This window comes from Schistocerca americana, chromosome 4, assembly GCF_021461395.2.
Source record: "Schistocerca americana isolate TAMUIC-IGC-003095 chromosome 4, iqSchAmer2.1, whole genome shotgun sequence".
Classification (NCBI taxonomy): Eukaryota; Metazoa; Arthropoda; class Insecta; order Orthoptera; family Acrididae; genus Schistocerca; species Schistocerca americana.
The window spans coordinates 227,670,723-227,690,685 of record NC_060122.1 but is presented as its reverse complement, the minus strand read 5'-3'; the positions used below and the strand labels follow the sequence as shown (position 1 = coordinate 227,690,685).

The 19,963-nt window shown below is 45.2% G+C and overlaps 1 protein-coding gene across 1 annotated transcript in view; it reads left to right on the top strand.

The window, feature by feature from the left end:
- Positions 1-19,963, top strand: part of LOC124612630 (coagulation factor XI-like) — a 145,103-nt gene that overhangs the window by 37,174 nt on the left and 87,966 nt on the right. The window contains exon 2 of the mRNA XM_047140926.1: positions 4,978-5,149. Coding sequence (XP_046996882.1) covers positions 4,978-5,149 — 172 coding nt within the window. The remainder of the gene's footprint in view (positions 1-4,977; positions 5,150-19,963) is intronic.

Sequence of the window (19,963 nt, the reverse complement as noted above, 5' to 3'; positions counted from 1 at the left end):
GAAGGTGGTCACCCATAACGTGATCCAGTGGTGCGAAGACACCAAGCTGACAGGCAGCATGTAGACTTCCGCCCAGCCAGATGCTTGCGGCCACGTGTTGGCAAAGTCTGTGTTGGCTGATTCATCTTGTATCTTAAGTGGCCTTTGTCTCAAAGTCATCAGCTGGTGAGAACTGTATTGCTCTGCGTACTGTACATACCTGAATACAGCTGACTACAATGAGCCTTTGAGAGTGAGGGTCTGATCTGGGTGCTATATATCTGAGTGGGCGACAGGACTTCCTCAAACCAGCACTCCCACCTCAAAAAACTTAACAGGCTAGAGCGGCCAGGCACTGCCATTGGGAAGCGATGACGTGATATGTGTCCCTGTTTTCCTGTCAGGTCAGATTCTCCAGAAGCCCTACTGGAGCTATAAGCTTAGTTTTCAAGGTCTCTGGCTAGCGTATTCTGCATCGTCAGCTTACTGAATGAGTATTCTTTCGCACTGAATACGTTCTCTTGCTCAATAGAGCTTGGTCTTCAAGCTGACAAACATTGTTCTGCTAATCTATGGAGGAATAGTTCATCGCTCCAACTAAGCAGTGGCGCTACATTTCTTCTCCCAAAAATACGATTCAAGTTTCACAAGTTAATGTAAAAATATAATATTCTCCACTTTCCCTTGCTCTGATTCGGTGTAAACCACATGCTTCGTTGAACATATGTTCATTTTTAAGATTAAACCAGTTGGTGCACTGTAAGCTCAATAATTCGAGTGATTCTTCACGTAAAGTAGACACAGGCTACACAAAGCAGAGTCAGGATCACAGTGGTACCAGAAACAGGGACGCTCATGGCCATGATTTTATCACGATGTTTATCATTTTACTGACGCACCTGCTAGAGCACCTGCTCAGAGGCAATATGACCTTTCTACATGGTTATAAGTTCATTCAGAGAATGGAGAATGGCAGTTTTTAAAGTCAGATATTAGATTGGTAACAAATTCAATGGTTTTTCTTGCAACACAATGCGGGCTGTGTTGTATTCATTATAACGGTCCCAGCGATAATAGCTGGGAGACGAAAGGTTGTTCCTGCTATATCGCAGGTGGTACCATTAACCAATAACCCACTACAGCCGCTTTATTTCCGTGAGCCGACCCTGATCAAACAGGTTATAATCGCAATTTGTGGTAAATCCTCCAGGACAGCCCTTTGACACTCTACTGCATACATCTGATCCAGGAAAAACTGTATCTGACACGACATCAAGTCGTTCTGGAGCATTCTGGTCGGACATGTAGCGACACTTTCCTCTTGGGCTTGACAAAGCTCATGTCATCCATCAGCATCAGTGCGTAGCTTCCCGTCTCCTTGCAAATCAATATTACTTCTCGTGTCTTTACTTGTGTATATTTTCCCAGAGCTTCCCATTTTACAGAATGGGGTTGGACCGCAAAACATTCGTAATACGAGTTAGGCTCCATCGCTGCTAATTTCTTCTGTTTCCATATTATGGATAACGATGAGCTCTGCTCCCTAGGTTTCAGTACATGCTTCGGGTCGACTATTAGTTCTTCAGTAGTTCTTGTTGGTAATGGCAGCTTGGGGAAAGGAATACTTATGACTTTCATTCGCCGGCCGCTGTGACCGAGCGGTTCTAGGCGCTTCAGGCCGGAACCGCGCAAAGGCTACGGTCGCAGGTTCGAATCGTGCCTCGGGCATGGCTGTATGTGATGTTCTTAGGTAGTTAGTTTTAAGTAGTTCTAAGTACAGAGGACTGATGAACTCATTGTTAAGTCCCATAGTGCTAGAACCGTTTGAACCATTTGACTCTCCCTCCCCGTATCAAAAGACGCACGTAGTCTCTCATCACACACCAACAATGAACAACTCATCTCGTTATGTTGACATGCTTCTGTAGAGCTCACATCATGCGCTGTCAACCCTATTACTAAAAAAAAAACACAGCCAGTGAAAAGACAATTATCTCTATCCTAACACATGCAATAATACAATAAAAGGACAGTGATGCGACCATAACACAACTCAGTGAAAATCTTCTGTATAAATTCCACAAGCCTCACACCTTATTGGTGAAACCTGATTACCTATAGACCGGATTATACGCATCATAAAAACTTTAAAAACTGCATGCAAATATGCATGAGAAATGCTTAACAATACATGAAAAGTGTCCAAATACGCAATATCAAATAATAAAAAAATGTGGTAGTTACGGCATACATTATATCTCAAAGCCAAATCTGTGCATACCACTTACGAGGAAGAGTGCCGGTCATGCGAAAAATCGGTACATTTAGAACGGTGGTATAATTTTCTGAATAGTTTGTGGCAAAGGTTAGGAAGGGGACCTTTCTGGGATTGTTTTCTAAAAATCTGCAAAATGGGGACGCATACCGTGTTTCAAGAATTGTTCCTTCTTTGCTATTTTTTGTCGGTAATGCGATGCGAGTGAGCCGCAGCGACAGAGTCGATATGTACGGGACCAACGTCGAGACATATCGCACGCAGAGGGGCAGGCTCAAAAACTCCGCAATACGTTATTTAAAAGACAACATTCAATCATGAATTTTTTTGAACAGCATTAACTTTTAATCAATTCAGTTGGAACAAAGCATCATTTACAACTTATTTTACATTTCTCTGCTATTGTAAACATCGAAGAGCAAGTACTGTTCCAGATGTTCGGTAGTAAGATCGTGTCTTCGATCAGTCAACACATTTTTGTAAGCAGAAAAGGACCGTTCTATATCATCTGAGGTAACTGGGCAGTATCTGAATTTGGGTGCAATGTTGGCACTTATTGTTTCTGATAAAAGTCCACCTGCCCCATTAATGAAATTATCAATTTCGTACAAGGGTTCAAAGCCTGGGTTATTGTTTAAAATTTTTTCTTGGAAATACCTCAGGGAATGAGGAGTTCACTAGAATAATTTTATTGATTATCTGAATAGATTCATTCAAAGCCAGATCTTGAGTTTCAAGCTTGTTTGATACCTGCAGGGCCGGCCGATGTGGCCGAGCGGTTCTAGGCGCTTCAGTCTGGAACCGCGGCCGCTACGGTCGCAGGTTCGAATCCTGCCTCGGGCATGGATGTGTGTGATGTCCTTAGGTTAGTTAGGTTTAAGTAGTTCTAAGTTCTAGGGGACTGATGACCTCAGATGTTAAGTCTCATAGTGCTCAGAGCCATTTGAACCAGTACTTGCAGGTATATAGGAAAAATGAGTGCTAATCACAGCAATGTCTTTTTTAATACCGGAATCATTAAAAAGCTTCCTTGCACTGGCAAACTGCCAAAGCCTCTGCACTATCGGAGCCGTTTACTACCCCTCTAATGGCCTCGAAATGTTCATTGTAAAACAACACAGCTTCGATCCACGTACCTCAACGAGTTACCACTGGCTCGGGAAGTAAAGGCACATTTGGTAGTTTTTCTTTGTAGGTCTTGATGCGAGCGGGAGCCTTTAGAAACACTTTCTTTCAGGATTAAATCAGTTTATTTACATTCACAAACGTGGAACGTACTTCAGCAAGGCGATATACTCCATGAGCAAAGCACGTCACATGAATCAAATTGGGATAAAATACTCGGAGGGCTCTTCCTGCTGCGCTCATATAGAGAGCAGAATCTGAAATTAACACAAATACCTTTTCATCTGTAGAAGATTCTGGAAATATTTTTCTAGTAGCCTCATTCACAAATTTGGAAATCGTAGAATGACTTACCTTTTCAAGTTCTTTGCAGGCCCCTAAACAGGAAGAAGAAGGCTCTTCTTTTAAAACACCAACAATTAAATTTGCAACGTAACAGCCACAAGTGTCTGTAGTTTCGTCAACTGAAATACACATAATGCTGCCTTTTCATTGCGCATTTCTTCCAGAACTGACGGTAAGTAATTTTTACGTAATGTTCATTCATAAAATGGCTCTAAGCATTATGGGACTTAACATCTGAGGTCATCAGTCCCCTAGACTTAGAACTACTTAAACCTAACTAACCTAAGGGACTCATAAACATCCATGCCCGAGGCAGGATTCGAACCTGCGACCGTAGCAGCAGCGCTGTTCCGGACTAAAGCGCCTAGAACCGCTCGACCACCTCGGCCGGCTGGTCATTCATTCGGTAAATTTTGATTTAAGCAATATTTGCGCAGGAAACCTTTGAGGATAGGTTTTGTAAGTCTGTGACGAAGAATATTGCTTGCAATTAAAGCTTTACATAGATCCATGTTAAACCGACTTTTTTGGTTACCTTTGGATAAATCCCTGCTATTGCAACTTGCTGTTATCAGAAGTTGTAGTCGTAGTCCTTTCTTCTGCATTCCTACGATATGAAGACTTGTCTTGACAGGCTGGTCTATTTGAAACTTCTTTTTGCATGAAACATTTTTCTCGCAAATTCGACAATATAAAACAGTTCCGTCATATGTAAATGTTCCAGAATGGTTAGCTATCCACAAAACCACGTTTCTTTTTTCGGGCAGCACTGCGAACAACACGTTACACACTACACGTTGTAAACTGGAGGGTGATGTTAAATGAACAGAAGCAGGTCCTCAGGCAACCCATGGAGAAGTTCTGCGAAGATAAAAAGACTGTACCTTTCCCTTGGGTTCTAAGAGGTCAGTAGTTGGCCAAATTCTGTAATTAAAAAATAGTACAAAATTTTAAATTGTAGACGAAACGTAGCGTAGCACTAACCCTTGCGGCGAATCGAATACTGCCATACACTGTCCATTCCTCATAAGCCCGTTTCGAAAATTATGTCTAGAAGTTACAATGGCAGAAGAGTCCACCACAGCGTCGGGGAGCCAGGTCTCCTTCGCCGGCTCTTACACCCGTTCGCTGTGACTGACACCTGTGTAGGACAGGAAAAACAGGAAAGCGGCACCGATATCGCCGCTGTTTGGGCTGTCTACTGTGCGGCATGTGACGGTACGCTGTGACGTTGCGGCGTTGGAATGTTGCAGTATGCGGGCTGACGTCGGGCAGCCGCGTCGTGGGCGGCGTGAAGGCGCCGGCCTACGCCTACCCGTGGTTCGCGGAGCTGCTACTGCGCGGGGAGCCCGACAACGGCGTCTGCGCAGGCGCGCTCATCTCCCGCCAGCACGTCCTCACCGCCGCGCACTGCTTCGTCGGGATGTGAGTGTCTCGCCTATCATCTGTGAATACGTAGTAGCGGCAATTTTATTCAACCGTGAATCACTTCTTCGTCTTCTTCATCTCCTGCTTCCTCCTCCTCTGCACTTCACAAAACCACACCGTGCCTAATATCGTGTAGGAACGCTACCATGGAGATGCTGTGTCCCATCGCTCGTGCGCCGACTATAACACCACGTTGAAATTCACTTTTGTGATTCTTCAATTTCTACAGGCGTATTTTATGACGAAATATATCTCGGGTGAAAAGCCTGGCATGAGTGTGCATAGGACGCATTATTTCGGCAATCGACCACGTTGACATCATCAGGTGCGCTGATGTACTGACCGGTGGTGGGCCGGCGCCAGGTATATACAGTACAATCCCCATCCCGCTCCTTCCTCAGGCGCTTCCTATGAGTGGGCGCGGTCCAGGTACAGCATCCTTTCTCCCGACGTCTGGGCGCTGCGTCCTAGGTCTTCTCGTTCAGGACCGCTCTCGTTATTCTTTCCTCCCCCGAAGTCGGTACAGACTGGGAAATATCCTTTTTCTTCTTAATCCGTGTGATCGCGGGTTCCCACGCTTTGCTAAGGACGTAACCGCTGTCACGATTTAGTTGTGGCTCCCTTACTCTGATCTCTATGGCTTCTTTGATGACACAGTCCCAGTATTTGGAAGTCTGTGTGAGGACTGTGGTTTGGTCATAATCCATGCTGTGGAGTTCCGACAGGCAATGCTCAGCGATTGCCGACTTACTGGGCTGTTGCAGTCTAGTGTGGCCCAAAGTGCCGTCAGCGTGTATAGGAAGAAGATGCACACCGATTTGTAAACATGCGGATAGCTGTCACCAGCCGGCACAAAAGAATGGCGTGCTCAAAACTCTTGTACACAGAGCTCACACCATCTCCGACAGGGACAGTCTCCAACAAGAATTGGACCATCTGAAGACCGTTTTCGGAGGAACGGTTACAAGGAAGGGCAAATTCGGAAGGCTCTACACCCCACACCTGCAGCACCGGCGGAAACTGAGGATGAATCTCAGGAGGAGGCGGCGTTGGCTATTATTCCGTTTTGTGGGGCCTTATCCGAAAAAATTGGATGCATTTTACGTAAACACCAAGTGAAAACCATCATCCATCCTCCAAGCAAAACCAAGAGCTTTCTTGGTAGTGTAAGGACAACCTTGGTCTAGTAAATCAGGGGTTTATCAGATACCTTGCCAATGCGGTAGCGTATACTTAGGTCAAACCATTCGTACCACTGAGGACCGATGCCGAGAACATCAACGGCACACTAGACTGCTACAGCCCAGTAAGTCGGCAATCGCTGAGCATTGCCTGTCGGAACTCCACAGCATGGATTATGACCAAACCAGAGTCCTCACACAGACTTCCAAATACTGGGACTGTGTCATCAAAGAAGCCATAGAGATCAGAGTAAGGGAGCCACAACTAAATCGTGACAGCGGTTACGTCCTTAGCAAAGCGTGGGAACCCGCGATCATCCGGATTAAGAAGAAAAAGAATATTTCCTAGACTGTACCGACTTCGGGGGAGGAGGGATGAATAACGAGAGCGGTGCCGACAGACGCTCCTGAACGAGAAGACCTAGGACGCAGCGCCCAGACTGGCGGGAGAACGGACGCTGCATCTGGACCGCACCGACACATAGGAAGCGCCTGAGGGAGGAGCGGCAGCGCCTGTCAGTATGTCAGCACACCTGATGATGGCAACGTGATCGATTGCCGAAATGTTGTGTCCTATGCACACTCATGCCAGGCTGTTCACCCGAGATTTATTTAGTCATTTAAACCTTGATAACCTGCCATTGTAGCAGCAGTAACCGATCTAAGAACTGCGCCAGACTCTTATTGTCTTATATGGCCAACTGCAACGCTGTATTCTGCCTGTTTACATATCTCTGTATTTGGAAACGCATGTCTATACCAGTTTCTTTGGCACTTCAGTGTATATTATAAAAATACACTCCTGGAAATTGAAATAAGAACACCGTGAACTCATTGTCCCAGGAAGGGGAAACTTTATTGACACATTCCTGGGGTCAGATACATCACATGATCACACTGACAGAACCACAGGCACATAGACACAGGCAACAGAGCATGCACAATGTCGGCACTAGTACAGTGTATATCCACCTTTCGCAGCAATGCAGGCTGCTATTCTCCCATGGAGACGATCGTAGAGATGCTGGATGTAGTCCTGTGGAACGGCTTGCCATGCCATTTCCACCTGGCGCCTCAGTTGGACCAGCGTTCGTGCTGGACGTGCAGACCGCGTGAGACGACGCTTCATCCAGTCCCAAACATACTCAATGGGGGACAGATCCGGAGATCTTGCTGGCCAGGGTAGTTGACTTACACCTTCTAGAGCACGTTGGGTGGCACGGGATACATGCGGACGTGCATTGTCCTGTTGGAACAGCAAGTTCCCTTGCCGGTCTACGAATGGTAGAACGATGGGTTCGATGACGGTTTGGATGTACCGTGCACTATTCAGTGTCCCCTCGACGATCACCAGTGGTGTACGGCCAGTGTAGGAGATCGCTCCCCACACCATGATGCCGGGTGTTGGCCCTGTGTGCCTCGGTCGTATGCAGTCCTGATTGTGGCGCTCACCTGCACGGCGCCAAACACGCATACGACCATCATTGGCACCAAGGCAGAAGCGACTCTCATCGCTGAAGACGACACGTCTCCATTCGTCCCTCCATTCACGCCTGTCGCGACACCACTGGAGGCGAGCTGCACGATGTTGGGGCGTGAGCGGAAGACGGCCTAACGGTGTGCGGGACCGTAGCCCAGCTTCATGGAGACGGTTGCGAATGGTCCTCGCCGATACCCCAGGAGCAACAGTGTCCCTAATGTGCTGGGAAGTGGCGGTGCGGTCTCCTACGGCACTGCGTAGGATCCTACGGTCTTGGCGTGCATCCGTGCGTCGCTGTGGTCCGGTCCCAGGTCGGCGGGCACGTGCACCTTCCGCCGACCACTGGCGACAACATCGATGTACTGTGGAGACCTCACGCCCCACGTGTTGAGCAATTCGGCGGTACGTCCACCCGGCCTCCCGCATGCCCACTATACGCCCTCGCTCAAAGTCCGTCAACTGCACATACGGTTCACGTCCACGCTGTCGCGGCATGCTACCAGTGTTAAAGACTGCGATGGAGCTCCGTATGCCACGGCAAACTGGCTGACACTGACGGCGGCGGTGCACAAATGCTGCGCAGCTAGCGCCATTCGACGGCCAACACCGCGGTTCCTGGTGTGTCCGCTGTGCCGTGCGTGTAATCATTGCTTGTACAGCCCTCTCGCAGTGTCCGGAACAAGTATGGTGGGTCTGACACACCGGTGTCAATGTGTTCTTTTTTCCATTTCCAGGAGTGTAGATATGCACACACAGGTTGGTCAGAAAGAGTCTGAAAAGCTTTTGGGAGTGTTGCAGGGAAGGTTGTGCTGAGATTTATTGTTAAGAAAAAAATCGATACACTGCGCCGTATCCGAGTTAAGCAGCGTTTGAGTTAGCTACCGCGCTGTTTCACGAGCAAATTCAGGCGGCCCGCCAGATACAAATTACTGTCAATTATTCCCATTGCGCAGAAGACAGTGCACGAGAAAGCCTGTGGCTCGGATTCAATCCTCACTTCCAGTGTTTGCACCGCTCTCTTGCTCGGTTTTAGGAAACGAGACGTGGAACACACCTGGCAACACCGTCTCTGGCAGGCTCCTTGAATTTGCTCGCGCAACGGTTTGCCTGGCTAACGTCAATGTTAATTAATTCTGAAACGGGCCAGTGTATCGAAATTTCCTCTTAACAGTTATTTCTCAGAGCCACCTATCCTGCAGCACCCTTACAAGATTTTCAGGTTGTTACCGACCACTCTATATGTCCACATCTCCTCCTAAACCACTGGACTGATTTCAGACTCACTACACATATCAAGTACTGTCTGCAAAGAATCACTATGAGGCTAAGAACCGACTACCTGTCAAAGAGGTGGAGGTGGGGTTTGGGGTGAGAAATCAGTGTAACCTATGTCGCACGAATATACATACTTTATTCAGCCAGTATTTGTGAATAAGAGCGCTTAGTAACTTGCAACAAACTATACACATAATTTCAAACCCTTACGAAACTTTTTCTCGCTGACAGCCTCCGCAAAATGATTAAAGAAAAAACATTTATCGCTTACTACGTTTTAGCTGTTCGTGCAGTCAAACTGAAGCATGACGTTTTAATTTATTTCTTCTTTACTACTAACACTATTCGCGACACATTTTGCTTACGGTGTCAATATATGAATATGAATGTATCTACAAAACTATTTCGTAATATGACTTGTGGTTCAGGAGATACCACGTTAAATACTGAAATGGATTAAAAACCGCGGTATCATGTATGACATTTTAATTTCTTATTTCTTTACTACTAATTCTATTCACAACACATTTCGCAAACACACGTGAAAAAATAAATCGTTGTACGACATATAGTTCAGGAGATATGACGTCGTAAACACTGAGAAGCTCGAAGAACTGCCGCATCATGCACCACGTTCTACTTTATTACTACTGACTCTATTCACAACACATTCTGCAGACTGTAGTCACACATACTACTGGACGTACCTACAAAATTATATCACTGTACAGCACATGTTCGAGGAGATACGCCGGCCGCTGTGGCCAAACGGTTCTAGGTGCTCTTCAGTCCGGAACCGCGCTGCTGCTACGGTCGCAGGTTTGAATCCTGCCTCGGGCATTGATGTGTGTGATGTCCTTAGGTTAGTTAGGTTTAAGTAGTTCTAAGTCTAGGGGACTGATGACCTCAGATGTTGTCCCATAGTGCTTCGAGCCATTTTTTGAGGACATACGACGTCATAAACAATGAGCTCTGTGAAAATGAAATTTTATAATAGAGATGTAGGTGAAATATCGATAAAAATATGTGTGAAATATGTTAAACGTATAATTTGACATGTGCTTACGTAGGCAAAGCCACAGACGGGAAACTCATTCTAAAGCCCTGGAACGATTTCAACCAAATTCGGTACACATACTGGTTACGACCTGGAAAGAAATACTATGGTGGTAAGAGCTACCAGTCTCCAGTGGAGTTGAAAGCGATAATGTGAAGAGAGAAAGGGCGAGGACGGGATGGACGGACAGCGAGGGAGAAGGAGGTGTTGCAAACAGACAGGGGAGAGAGGGAGATGGACAGAGAATATGGAGGTGATAAAGACAGGGGAAGAAAGAGAGAGGCAGAGGGACAGGAGATGAAAAGAGTGAGGGGAGAAAGAAATTGACAGAAGAAGGGACGCTTATTCGTTTCTTACATGATGTGTTTCGAACTGTGGATGAAGGACAACAAACAGATTCCATATTTCTGGATTTTCGATAAGCACTTGGCACGGTACCCCACTGCAGACTGTTAACGAAGGAACGAACATACGGAATAGGCTGCCAGATATGTGAGTGGCTCGAAGACATGTTAAGTAATAGAGCCTAGCGTGCTGTCCTCGACGGCAGCGTTCGTCAGAGACAAGGACATCGTCAAGAGTGCCCCAGGGAAATATGACAGGACCGCTACTTTTTTCTATACAGGTAAAGATTTGGAGGACAAGGTGGGTAGCAATCTGCAGATGTTAGCTGATGACTCCGTGGTGTACGGGAAAATGTTTAAGGCGAGTAGAGTGATAAAAGATGACTTAGACAAAATTTCTAGCCAGTATGATGAATGGCAGCTAACTCTAGATATAGAAAAATGTAAGTTATTGCTGATAAGAAGGAAAAACAAACCCTTGGAGATACTTCGGGAACTCAAACGGGAATCCCTGGAGGGGAGGCGACGTTCTTTTCGAAGAACATTATTTAGAAAATTTAGAGAACCGGCATTTGGAGCTGGCTGTAGAAGGATCCTACTGCCGCAACATACATTTCGCCTAAGTACCACGAAGATATAAGGTACGGGAAATTGGGAAATTAGGGCATATAGACAGTCTTTTTCTCCTCGCTCTGTCTGCAAGCGGAACAGGAAAGGAACATTAAGGTGACTTGCTGAGTGTGTATGCTAAATGTAGACGTAGATGAAGAGGAGGAAGGACACAGAGATGGGAGAGGGCGAGATGGCCAGAGAAAGGAAATAGAAGAACAGAAACAGGGAGAGGAGGAAGTAGGAGATGAACAGAGAGAGGGGGATTAGTAGATGGACTAAGAGAAGAGGCTGAGGAAGGTGGATAAAGAGAGGGGGAGGAGGAGATGGAAGTGAGGAGATGGACAGTGGGGAGAAAGGAGGAGATGGACAGAGGGGTGAGGAGCAAATGAACAGGGAGATGGAAGAGGGGGAGATGGACAGAGAGGGGATGTAGGGGGAGACGGACAGAGAGGGAATGAAGGGACAGATGGACAGAGAAAGGGTGAAGGAGGAGGTGGACTAATAGAACATTGGAATAAACACATCTGGGCAATTCCGGGTACTCAACTACCTTTTTTATACTGACGAAACGTGAAGTTCAATACTTAAATAACAATCAACCAAGGCTACTGGATGAAAATCTCAAGAATTCTCGAGAAAATCGACATTGAAGTTTCCTGAGCGTCTTTAATACCCTAAAGTGTAGCCGATTTTTCAACAGGCAGTGTGGCTCTGTGGTAAAATATCCCGACCTGCTGTGCATGGTTCCCGGCTTCGATTATTGACAGACGCAAACCTTTAAACAAAGGTTCATATTCTACGAGCATTTCTGTGAAGGGTAAAATATAGAAAAAAGACAGGGAAAAAATCTGTAGCGCTCGAGGTTGGTAAACAATAGATCACTGGCTTGAGTCTCTTTTTTATCATTATTTCTTTCAATTCTTCTTACATTCTGTTCGAATACCCACACCATTTTATATAAAATTAATCAAATATACGCTAACTATCATGTATCATTTTTATGAAAAATACACATCTCCTTATTTCTAATTAATTGCAAACAAATATCCAGTTTTCATTGCATATTTAAATTCTTAATTATCGAACTTTTATAAATGATTGTTTATAAGGATTGTTCGAATTTACAAAAAATGGCCCTAAGCACTATGGGACTGAACATCTGAGGTCATCAGTCCCCTAGACTTAGAACTACTTAAACCTAAGAAACCTAAGGACATCACACACATCCATGCCCGAGGCAGGAGTCGAACCTGCGACAGTAGCAGCAGCGCAGTTCCGGACTGAAGCGCCTAGAACCGCTCGGCCACAGCGGCCGGCCGAATTTACAAAAGAATTACAAATTAAATTTATTTCATCCTTATGTATATTACGCTTCACGGAAAATCTCAAGGAACATGCGCCTTTGTTTAACAACTTATACAACCAAGAAATAAATCCGGGCCACCCACATGGTAGGCGAGCATGGTATAACAGAGACACGCATCTGGTCGAAAAAAATACCGTATTTAGGATATTAAAGATACTTGGATAACTTCAAAGTCCATTTTCTCGAAGATTTCTGAGGGAAACATCAAACTGTTTGGTGTTTGCTTTCTGACTTCACGTACCACAAATATAAAAAATTACAAAAGTCTGACTGCCGTGATTTATCAGTCATCTAGTCAAATGCCTGAAGAAGAAAAAGTCAAGTTAACGAAAAACTGTGGGTGTCTACAGAATATTTTTCCAGCCTTTATCAGAGAAAATTTAGAAAAGCGACATACGAAGCTGACTGCAGAACGATCCTACAGCCGCCAACATAAACTTCACGTAAGCACCACGAAGATAACACACGAGGAATCAGTGCTCATACGGAGGCGTAGACACAGTCGATACCGTACGTCGGCTTCCGGAGTATGTATGCAGATGTAGAGTAAAGTAATGTGACGTGGCTTCCACCTTGTGGCCTCTTAACCTAACAGGGTTTTGATAGAGGTTTCCTTGCTCTAGGTTCTGAAACCAACATAAACACTTTCGACCACAAGAAATCTTTATTTTTGTTTCGGTCAGTTACTGGCCAACTTCTTATCTCATATTGAAATATGAACTTAGAATGCATTAACAGGAATGTGTATAAACAGTAGTAACATATAAAATACATCTTATATAACAAATAATAAGAGATAATACCCGTGTTGGTAAGAGGTGGTGATAAATATCTTCTTTTATTATTTGTTATACAGGGTGTTACAAAAAGGTACGGCCAAACTTTCTGGAAACATTCCTCACACACAAAGAAAGAAAATATGTTATGTAGACATGTGTCTAGACGAGTTCCCACGTAGATGCTGTGTTTCTTGGCTTCCGCAAGGCGTTCGATACAGTTCCCCACAGTCGTTTAATGAACAAAGTAAGAGCATATGGACTATCAGACCAATTGTGTGATTGGATTGAAGAGTTCCTAGAAAACAGAACGCAGTATGTTATTCTCAATAGAGAGAAGTCTTCCGAAGTAAGAGTGATTTCAGGTGTGCCGCAGGGGAGTCTCGTAGGACCGTTGCTACTCACTGAGGCTTTTTACGGATGATGCTGTAGTATATCGAGAGGTTGTAACAATGGAAAATTGTACTGAAATGCAGGAGGATCTGCAACGAATTGACGCATGGTGCAGAGAATGGCAACTGAATCTCAATGTAGACAAGTGTAATGTGCTGCGAGTACATAGAAAGAAAGATCCATTCTCATTTAGCTACAATATAGCAGGTTAGCAACTGGAAGCAGTTAATTCGATAAATTATCTGGTAGTAGCCATTAGGAGTGATTTAAAATGGAATGATCATATAAAATTAATCTTCGGTAAAGCAGATGCCAAACTGAGATTCATAGGAAGATTCCTAAGGAAATGCAGTCCGAAAACAAAGGAAGTAGGTTTCAGTACACTTGTTCGCCCACTGCTTGAATATCGCTCACCAGTGTGGGATCCGTACCAGATAGGGTTGATAGGAGAGATAGAGAAGATCCAACGGAGAGCAGCGCGCTTCGTTACAGGATCATGTAGTAATCGCGAACGCGTTACGGAGATGATAGATAAACTCCAATGGAAGACTCTGCAAGAGAGACGCTCAGTAGCTCGGTGCGGGCTTTTGTTGAAGTTTCGAGAACATACCTTCACCGAGGGGTCAAGCAGTATATTGCTCCCTCCTTCGTATATCTCGCGAAGAGACCATGAGGATAATATCAGAGAGATTAGAGCTCACAAAGAGGCATACCAACAATCTTTCTTTCCACGAACAATACGAGACTGGAATAGAAGGGAGAACCGATAGTGGTACTCAAGGTACCCTCCGCCACACACCGTCAGTTGGCTTGCGGAGTATAGATGTAGATGTAGATGTAGAAACGGGCTTTGGACCGGCTATGGCCGAGTTCCGTGGATCATTTTTATAAAGCTGTTTGTTTATTACACTCTGCCGGAGCAAAATTAGTACTCCTGGAAAGACGACGTCGATTTCGATTCGATGACGGCATATGCCGTCTGGAGGATAGTGGATGCACTGGTAATGTTTTCAGCGTTGTCCGCCAAAAGGTAGCGTAGTTGCATACCTACTAGTGCGCCATATGTATCTGCCCTTTAATAGGGAATGCTCACAGCCCAAAGGCTCAGTGTGATGCAAACATGTAAAGCAAGCAGGGAGGTGGAGGGGAGCAACCATATCACAGAGACGCACCCGTACCGCGCGCGCTTCCTGCAGCCAAATGAATTAGTTTGAAAGGAGTCGAACTGTAGCCTTCCGAGTGGCGGGATGGTCTTTTCGATAAATTGCCACACAAGTTGGACGTGCTGCATCTGTTGTGCGGTGATGCAAGTATCAGCGGTCTCAAACCCGTAGACGAAATTCTGGACGTTCACGCAAAACAGACGCCCACCATGATAATTGTATTGTAAGGACAGCAGTGGCAGACGGTACAGCTACCACAGCACAGATAAGAGGGCTTGTGAGTACACACGTGCCATAGCGAACTGTTCGAACTGTGGAACTGTGGAACTGTGGAACTATGGACACGCATACCTCTAGCAAATAGTGCAAATGGCTCTGAGGACTATGCGACTTAACTTCTGAGGTCATCAGTCGCCTAGGACGTAAAACTAATTAAACCTAACTAACCTAAGGACATCACACACATCCATGCCTGAGGCAGCATTCGAACCTGGGACCGTAGCGGTCGCTCGGTTCCAGACTGTAGCGCCTAGAACCGCACGGCCACACCGGCCGGCACACCTCTAGCCCGCCTGCCACTCACACAACAGTAGCGATGCACATAGATCGAGTTGTGCCGTCAGAGAATTACTTGGAAGATAATATGGTGCACCTCGGTCTTCAGCGATCAAAGTAGATTCTACCTGCATGCAAGTGGCGGTCGTTTGCGCGTGCGACGTAGACCTCGTGAGCGCTGTCTCCTAGAGTGCATTTATCCGAGATATACTGTCTCCACCCCAAGCCTTATGGTCACGAGTGCGATAAGATAAAACTTTTGTTCACCTTTGGTGTTTCTGGAGTGTACGCTAACCACCCCGTTCTTTTGCCGTTCTTGCAACAGAAAGGTGTTCCAACAGGATAATGCTCCAACACACTGCCCGATAAACTCAACGAGCTGTGCAAGACGTGCAGCAACTTCTCTGGGCAGCACGATCTGCGGACTTGTCTCCAGTCGAACGCATGTGCGATATGATGGGACGAAAAGTGACTCGTGGGATTCTTCAACCAACAACGCTTACGTAACTATGTGAACAGCTCGAGCAGACGTAGAATAACGTATCCCAGGACAATATTCGCCGCCTGCACGATTGACAGGATGTCAGAGTCAGCGTCTGCGCTGTGGTTCGTGGAATCTACATCAGGTACTAATATGGGTGTTTGTCCGTGGGTCGATACCTGGTACCTCAGAACCGCTTGTGCTATTCGTACGTAAATGTAACCATTTCCTGTACTCCACAGGCAGGGTTTGCAAAAATAAATCTTGAGTTAACTGTAAACATCTAAAAGGGAGTACTAATTTTTTTCCTGGCAATGCAGTTTAAAAAAGATGTTTCATGAACACAGGCACTTTATTATGACAAGAATCAGACAAGCAGTCGGCCGTGACCTTATAGTATTGGTATTTGCATGGGGTAATTCAAGTAAACCACGAAAAAACTGAATCACGAGTGCCCAATGCGGATGAGAGTTTCCATTCTCCTGAACACAAGGTCAGTCTGTAAACAACATCGCAACATCACTCTGATTATCTTTAGTATAGACTACCCTTTCGTTTGTACATTCTTGCAAAGAAGTTATTTATCAATGTAAATAGCTACTGCTACACTGTTCAGTTTTCAACATCAACCACTGTACCCACAACAGAAATTATATAGACACTGTCTGCTGACATCAAGACTATGATGATGATATTTTACATTCCTGATTCTTTCAACGTTCATATAGAACCTCTCGTCTCTCTTTTGTTGTTCCTAAAATACAGCGGCAGCTACGCAACCTGAATCACAGAACTCTAGAATTCTACACAGTATTTTAAGACCGAAGTGCTAAAGAATAACTGATAAGAGAAAAGCACTTAGCTGGAAAAATAAATACCCAATAATACAATATCCAAAAGCATTTCGTGATTTCTAAAGTAAGCATATGAAAAGATGAATGAAACTAAGACGGCTCCGGAAGCAGAGTGGTGCTGGTAGAGGGCGTTTTCATTAAAACAAACATCGCTGCAAACATAAAAGATTTAAGTATATGCTACCGCGTCATATTGTAAATAACTATGAAACCAGCGTTTTAGCCATGGGCCTTCTGGGTCTGCTGGTGTGTTTTTTTATGTTTTTTTAATTGTTATTTTATACTCTTCTCCCTTTATATGAGCGAGGGGTGGGCTGCCGGCGGTACAGCATCCCGCTCTTCACCCATGAATTCGAATCAAAATTTCAACTAAACATGGGCTCTAAAATCCGCACGTTAAGATTTGTGGGCACTTGTTAATCTTCGCTAATGTGAAATAGTTCTGTTCTACTGAACAAGTGCTCATATCTTTTAAGTATCCATTTTAGATCCCATGTTTACTCGGCTTGTTTGCTTTAATAATCGTTTCTGTCATATCCCTGAAAATTACCCATTCCTCCTGGGACTCCCTGTATAGGCCGTTGGATATTATCAGTGGAAATGAAAGTGTGTGTTTGGGTAGTAGTGGGACGACGAGCGGGAAGACAAGAGTAATTTGACCGTCGAGGGGGGGGGGGGGGGGAGGAGGGGGAGCCGTGGTATCAGGAGGCAGAGGGATAGGGACAGATAGAAAGGGAAGAAGCAGGAGGGGCGGGAGACCCTGATGTGCAGTGAGATAGGTGGGGAAGAGTTATGGTTGGTTGAATGGATAAATATCGGATCGGATTTCATTGTCTTGGAGAGGAAATCGGTTAAATCGCGTTGGGACAGGATATGGAGTGTGTGTAGGGGTAGAGATGGTGAGATGTCTTTTTAAAGGTACGGCAACATTCCAGGTTTGGTGATCAGAGGGGAAATAATGGGGTTATTGGGGTCTCGTTTAGTCTTGTCGTAGAAATGCGGAGGTAATCAAAATGGATGAAGAAGTGTTGGCTTTTGGTGAGGTGGTAGATGATCGTCATGGCGGAGGGTAAACAGCCACACAAAGTTAAGTCAGAGTGCTTGACGTTCAAGGCTTTGGAAAGATTGATGAAACTTTGTAGGGGCGGACATCCATATATCGTATGCATGAGAGAAGACGGGTCGAATCAAGATTTTGTAGGTGCGGAGTGTAGTGGAGGGGTACAATCTGCCCATTTTTGGGCTTTTGGTAGTTTTGACCCATTAAGGGTCCATCATAGTTGCGATCGAAGGTTAGTCCAAAAAATTTTAGTGTAATGGTTAGCTGGATAGGATAGCTGTAACTGACGAGGCAAAAATCATGGAGGTCAAAGCTGAGGATGGTTTGTATTATATTTCTTGTCTGTGTGTTGGAAGGAATGAACTTGAGGAGCCACTGTCTGCACCACGAGGAAAACTAATTGAAGAGGAGTTGGGCATATCGTTTTGATTTCTGGAGTGTAGGATAGAGGGTGAGGTAAACTGAGTCATTAGCATAGCGTAAGAGGTAGACTAACAGAGGTGGTTAGGGAATGTCGGCAGTGTAGGGGAGATATAGGAGAGGAGAGAAAATGGAGCCTCGATACACACCTGCTGTGGAATGGTAGGTACGGGAATTGGGTATTGTTAACAGTGACAAGGAACAGGCGATTACATAAGATGGATTCAATAAAACGGACGTAGTTAATGGTACGTGCATCGGTCTGGAGTGTGAAAATCTCCTTGTTGGAGATACATACAACCTTCGAATTTTTGCTGTATTGTACTCAGATCCTTTATCAAGTATAAAGCATTTCCATATATGCCTAAGAGATGATAGTATGCGTTATAGACTTTCAGAGAGACAGAATAAATACGTTTTCTCGTAGTACTTCGCAAAAAACGTCCTTGTTGCAAAAACAGCATTAATAGTTGACTTAAGTAGTCTAAGGCCATGCAGTTTCTCCTTGAGTATTGGCTTAACAGGTTTCCCTTTCTGCCGTTAAGTACTAATTGCTAGATTTCCAGGTCAAGAGGCAGCCAAGTTCCTTTCTTTAGTAGGTGTACTTCTTCCCATAACCTTTTTAAATAGCATCATAATGATTCCATGCTTTCAATCACTGTGTGAAAAGTAGTGTCTCATACTCTGTCGAGCAGTTAGTAAAGCCATTGCAGACCAATCTCTTATAGTTCTTTGATCGAGTGAATACTGGATTTAGCTGACCTAGCTACCTTGATTTTTCAGTTTACTTACTGCTGCCTCCAACTCCAACTAGATCGAAGTACCTGCATTTATACTCTCAGAATCATCAAGGTGCAATTCATCAATCTGTTTGCGGTTCAGCATCATGTCGAATTTGATTTTCAATCCTTGTAGTATTAGCTCCTCGTCTCGAGTCAGCTCATCACGGAAGTTCTGTTTTTTGGAGACGCTTTATCCGTTCTTCTGTTCTCAATTATGCTCTACAGCTTTTTTAAATCTTGTCTTGTGTTACTCTACTTGCAAGCCCTCCGTTTCAACTCTGCTTTGCTGTTGAATACATGTACTTAATAATTGCTTTCTTACAGACACGCAGTTCTCCTGCATTTCACTTTGATTCCTTGAGTTCTTAATTGATGAAAGACTGTTTTGGTACATTGCCTATCCCAGACAGCTTTTCCAACGTTCGCCGGCCGCAGTGGCCAAGCGGTTCTAGGCGCTTCAGTCCGGAACCGCGCGACTGCTGCGGTCGCAGGTTCGAATCCTGCCTCGGGTATGGATGTGTATGATGTCCTTAAGTTAGTTAGGTTGAAGTAGTTCTACACTCCTGGAAATTGAAATAAGAACACCGTGAATTCATTGTCCCAGGAAGGGGAAACTTTATTGACACATTCCTGGGGTCAGATACATCACATGATCACACTGACAGAACCACAGGCACATAGACACAGGCAACAGAGCGTGCACAATGTCGGCACTAGTACAGTGTATATCCACTTTTGCAGCAATGCAGGCTGCTATTCTCCCATGGAGACGATCGTAGAGATGCTGGATGTAGTCCTGTGGAACGGCTTGCCATGCCATTTCCACCTGGCGCCTCAGTTGGACCAGCGTTCGTGCTGGACGTGCAGACCGCGTGAGACGACACTTCATCCAGTCCCAAACATGCTCAATGGGGGACAGATCCGGAGATCTTGCTGGCCAGGGTAGTTGACTTACACCTTCTAGAGCACGTTGGGTGGCACGGGATACATGCGGACGTGCATTGTCCTGTTG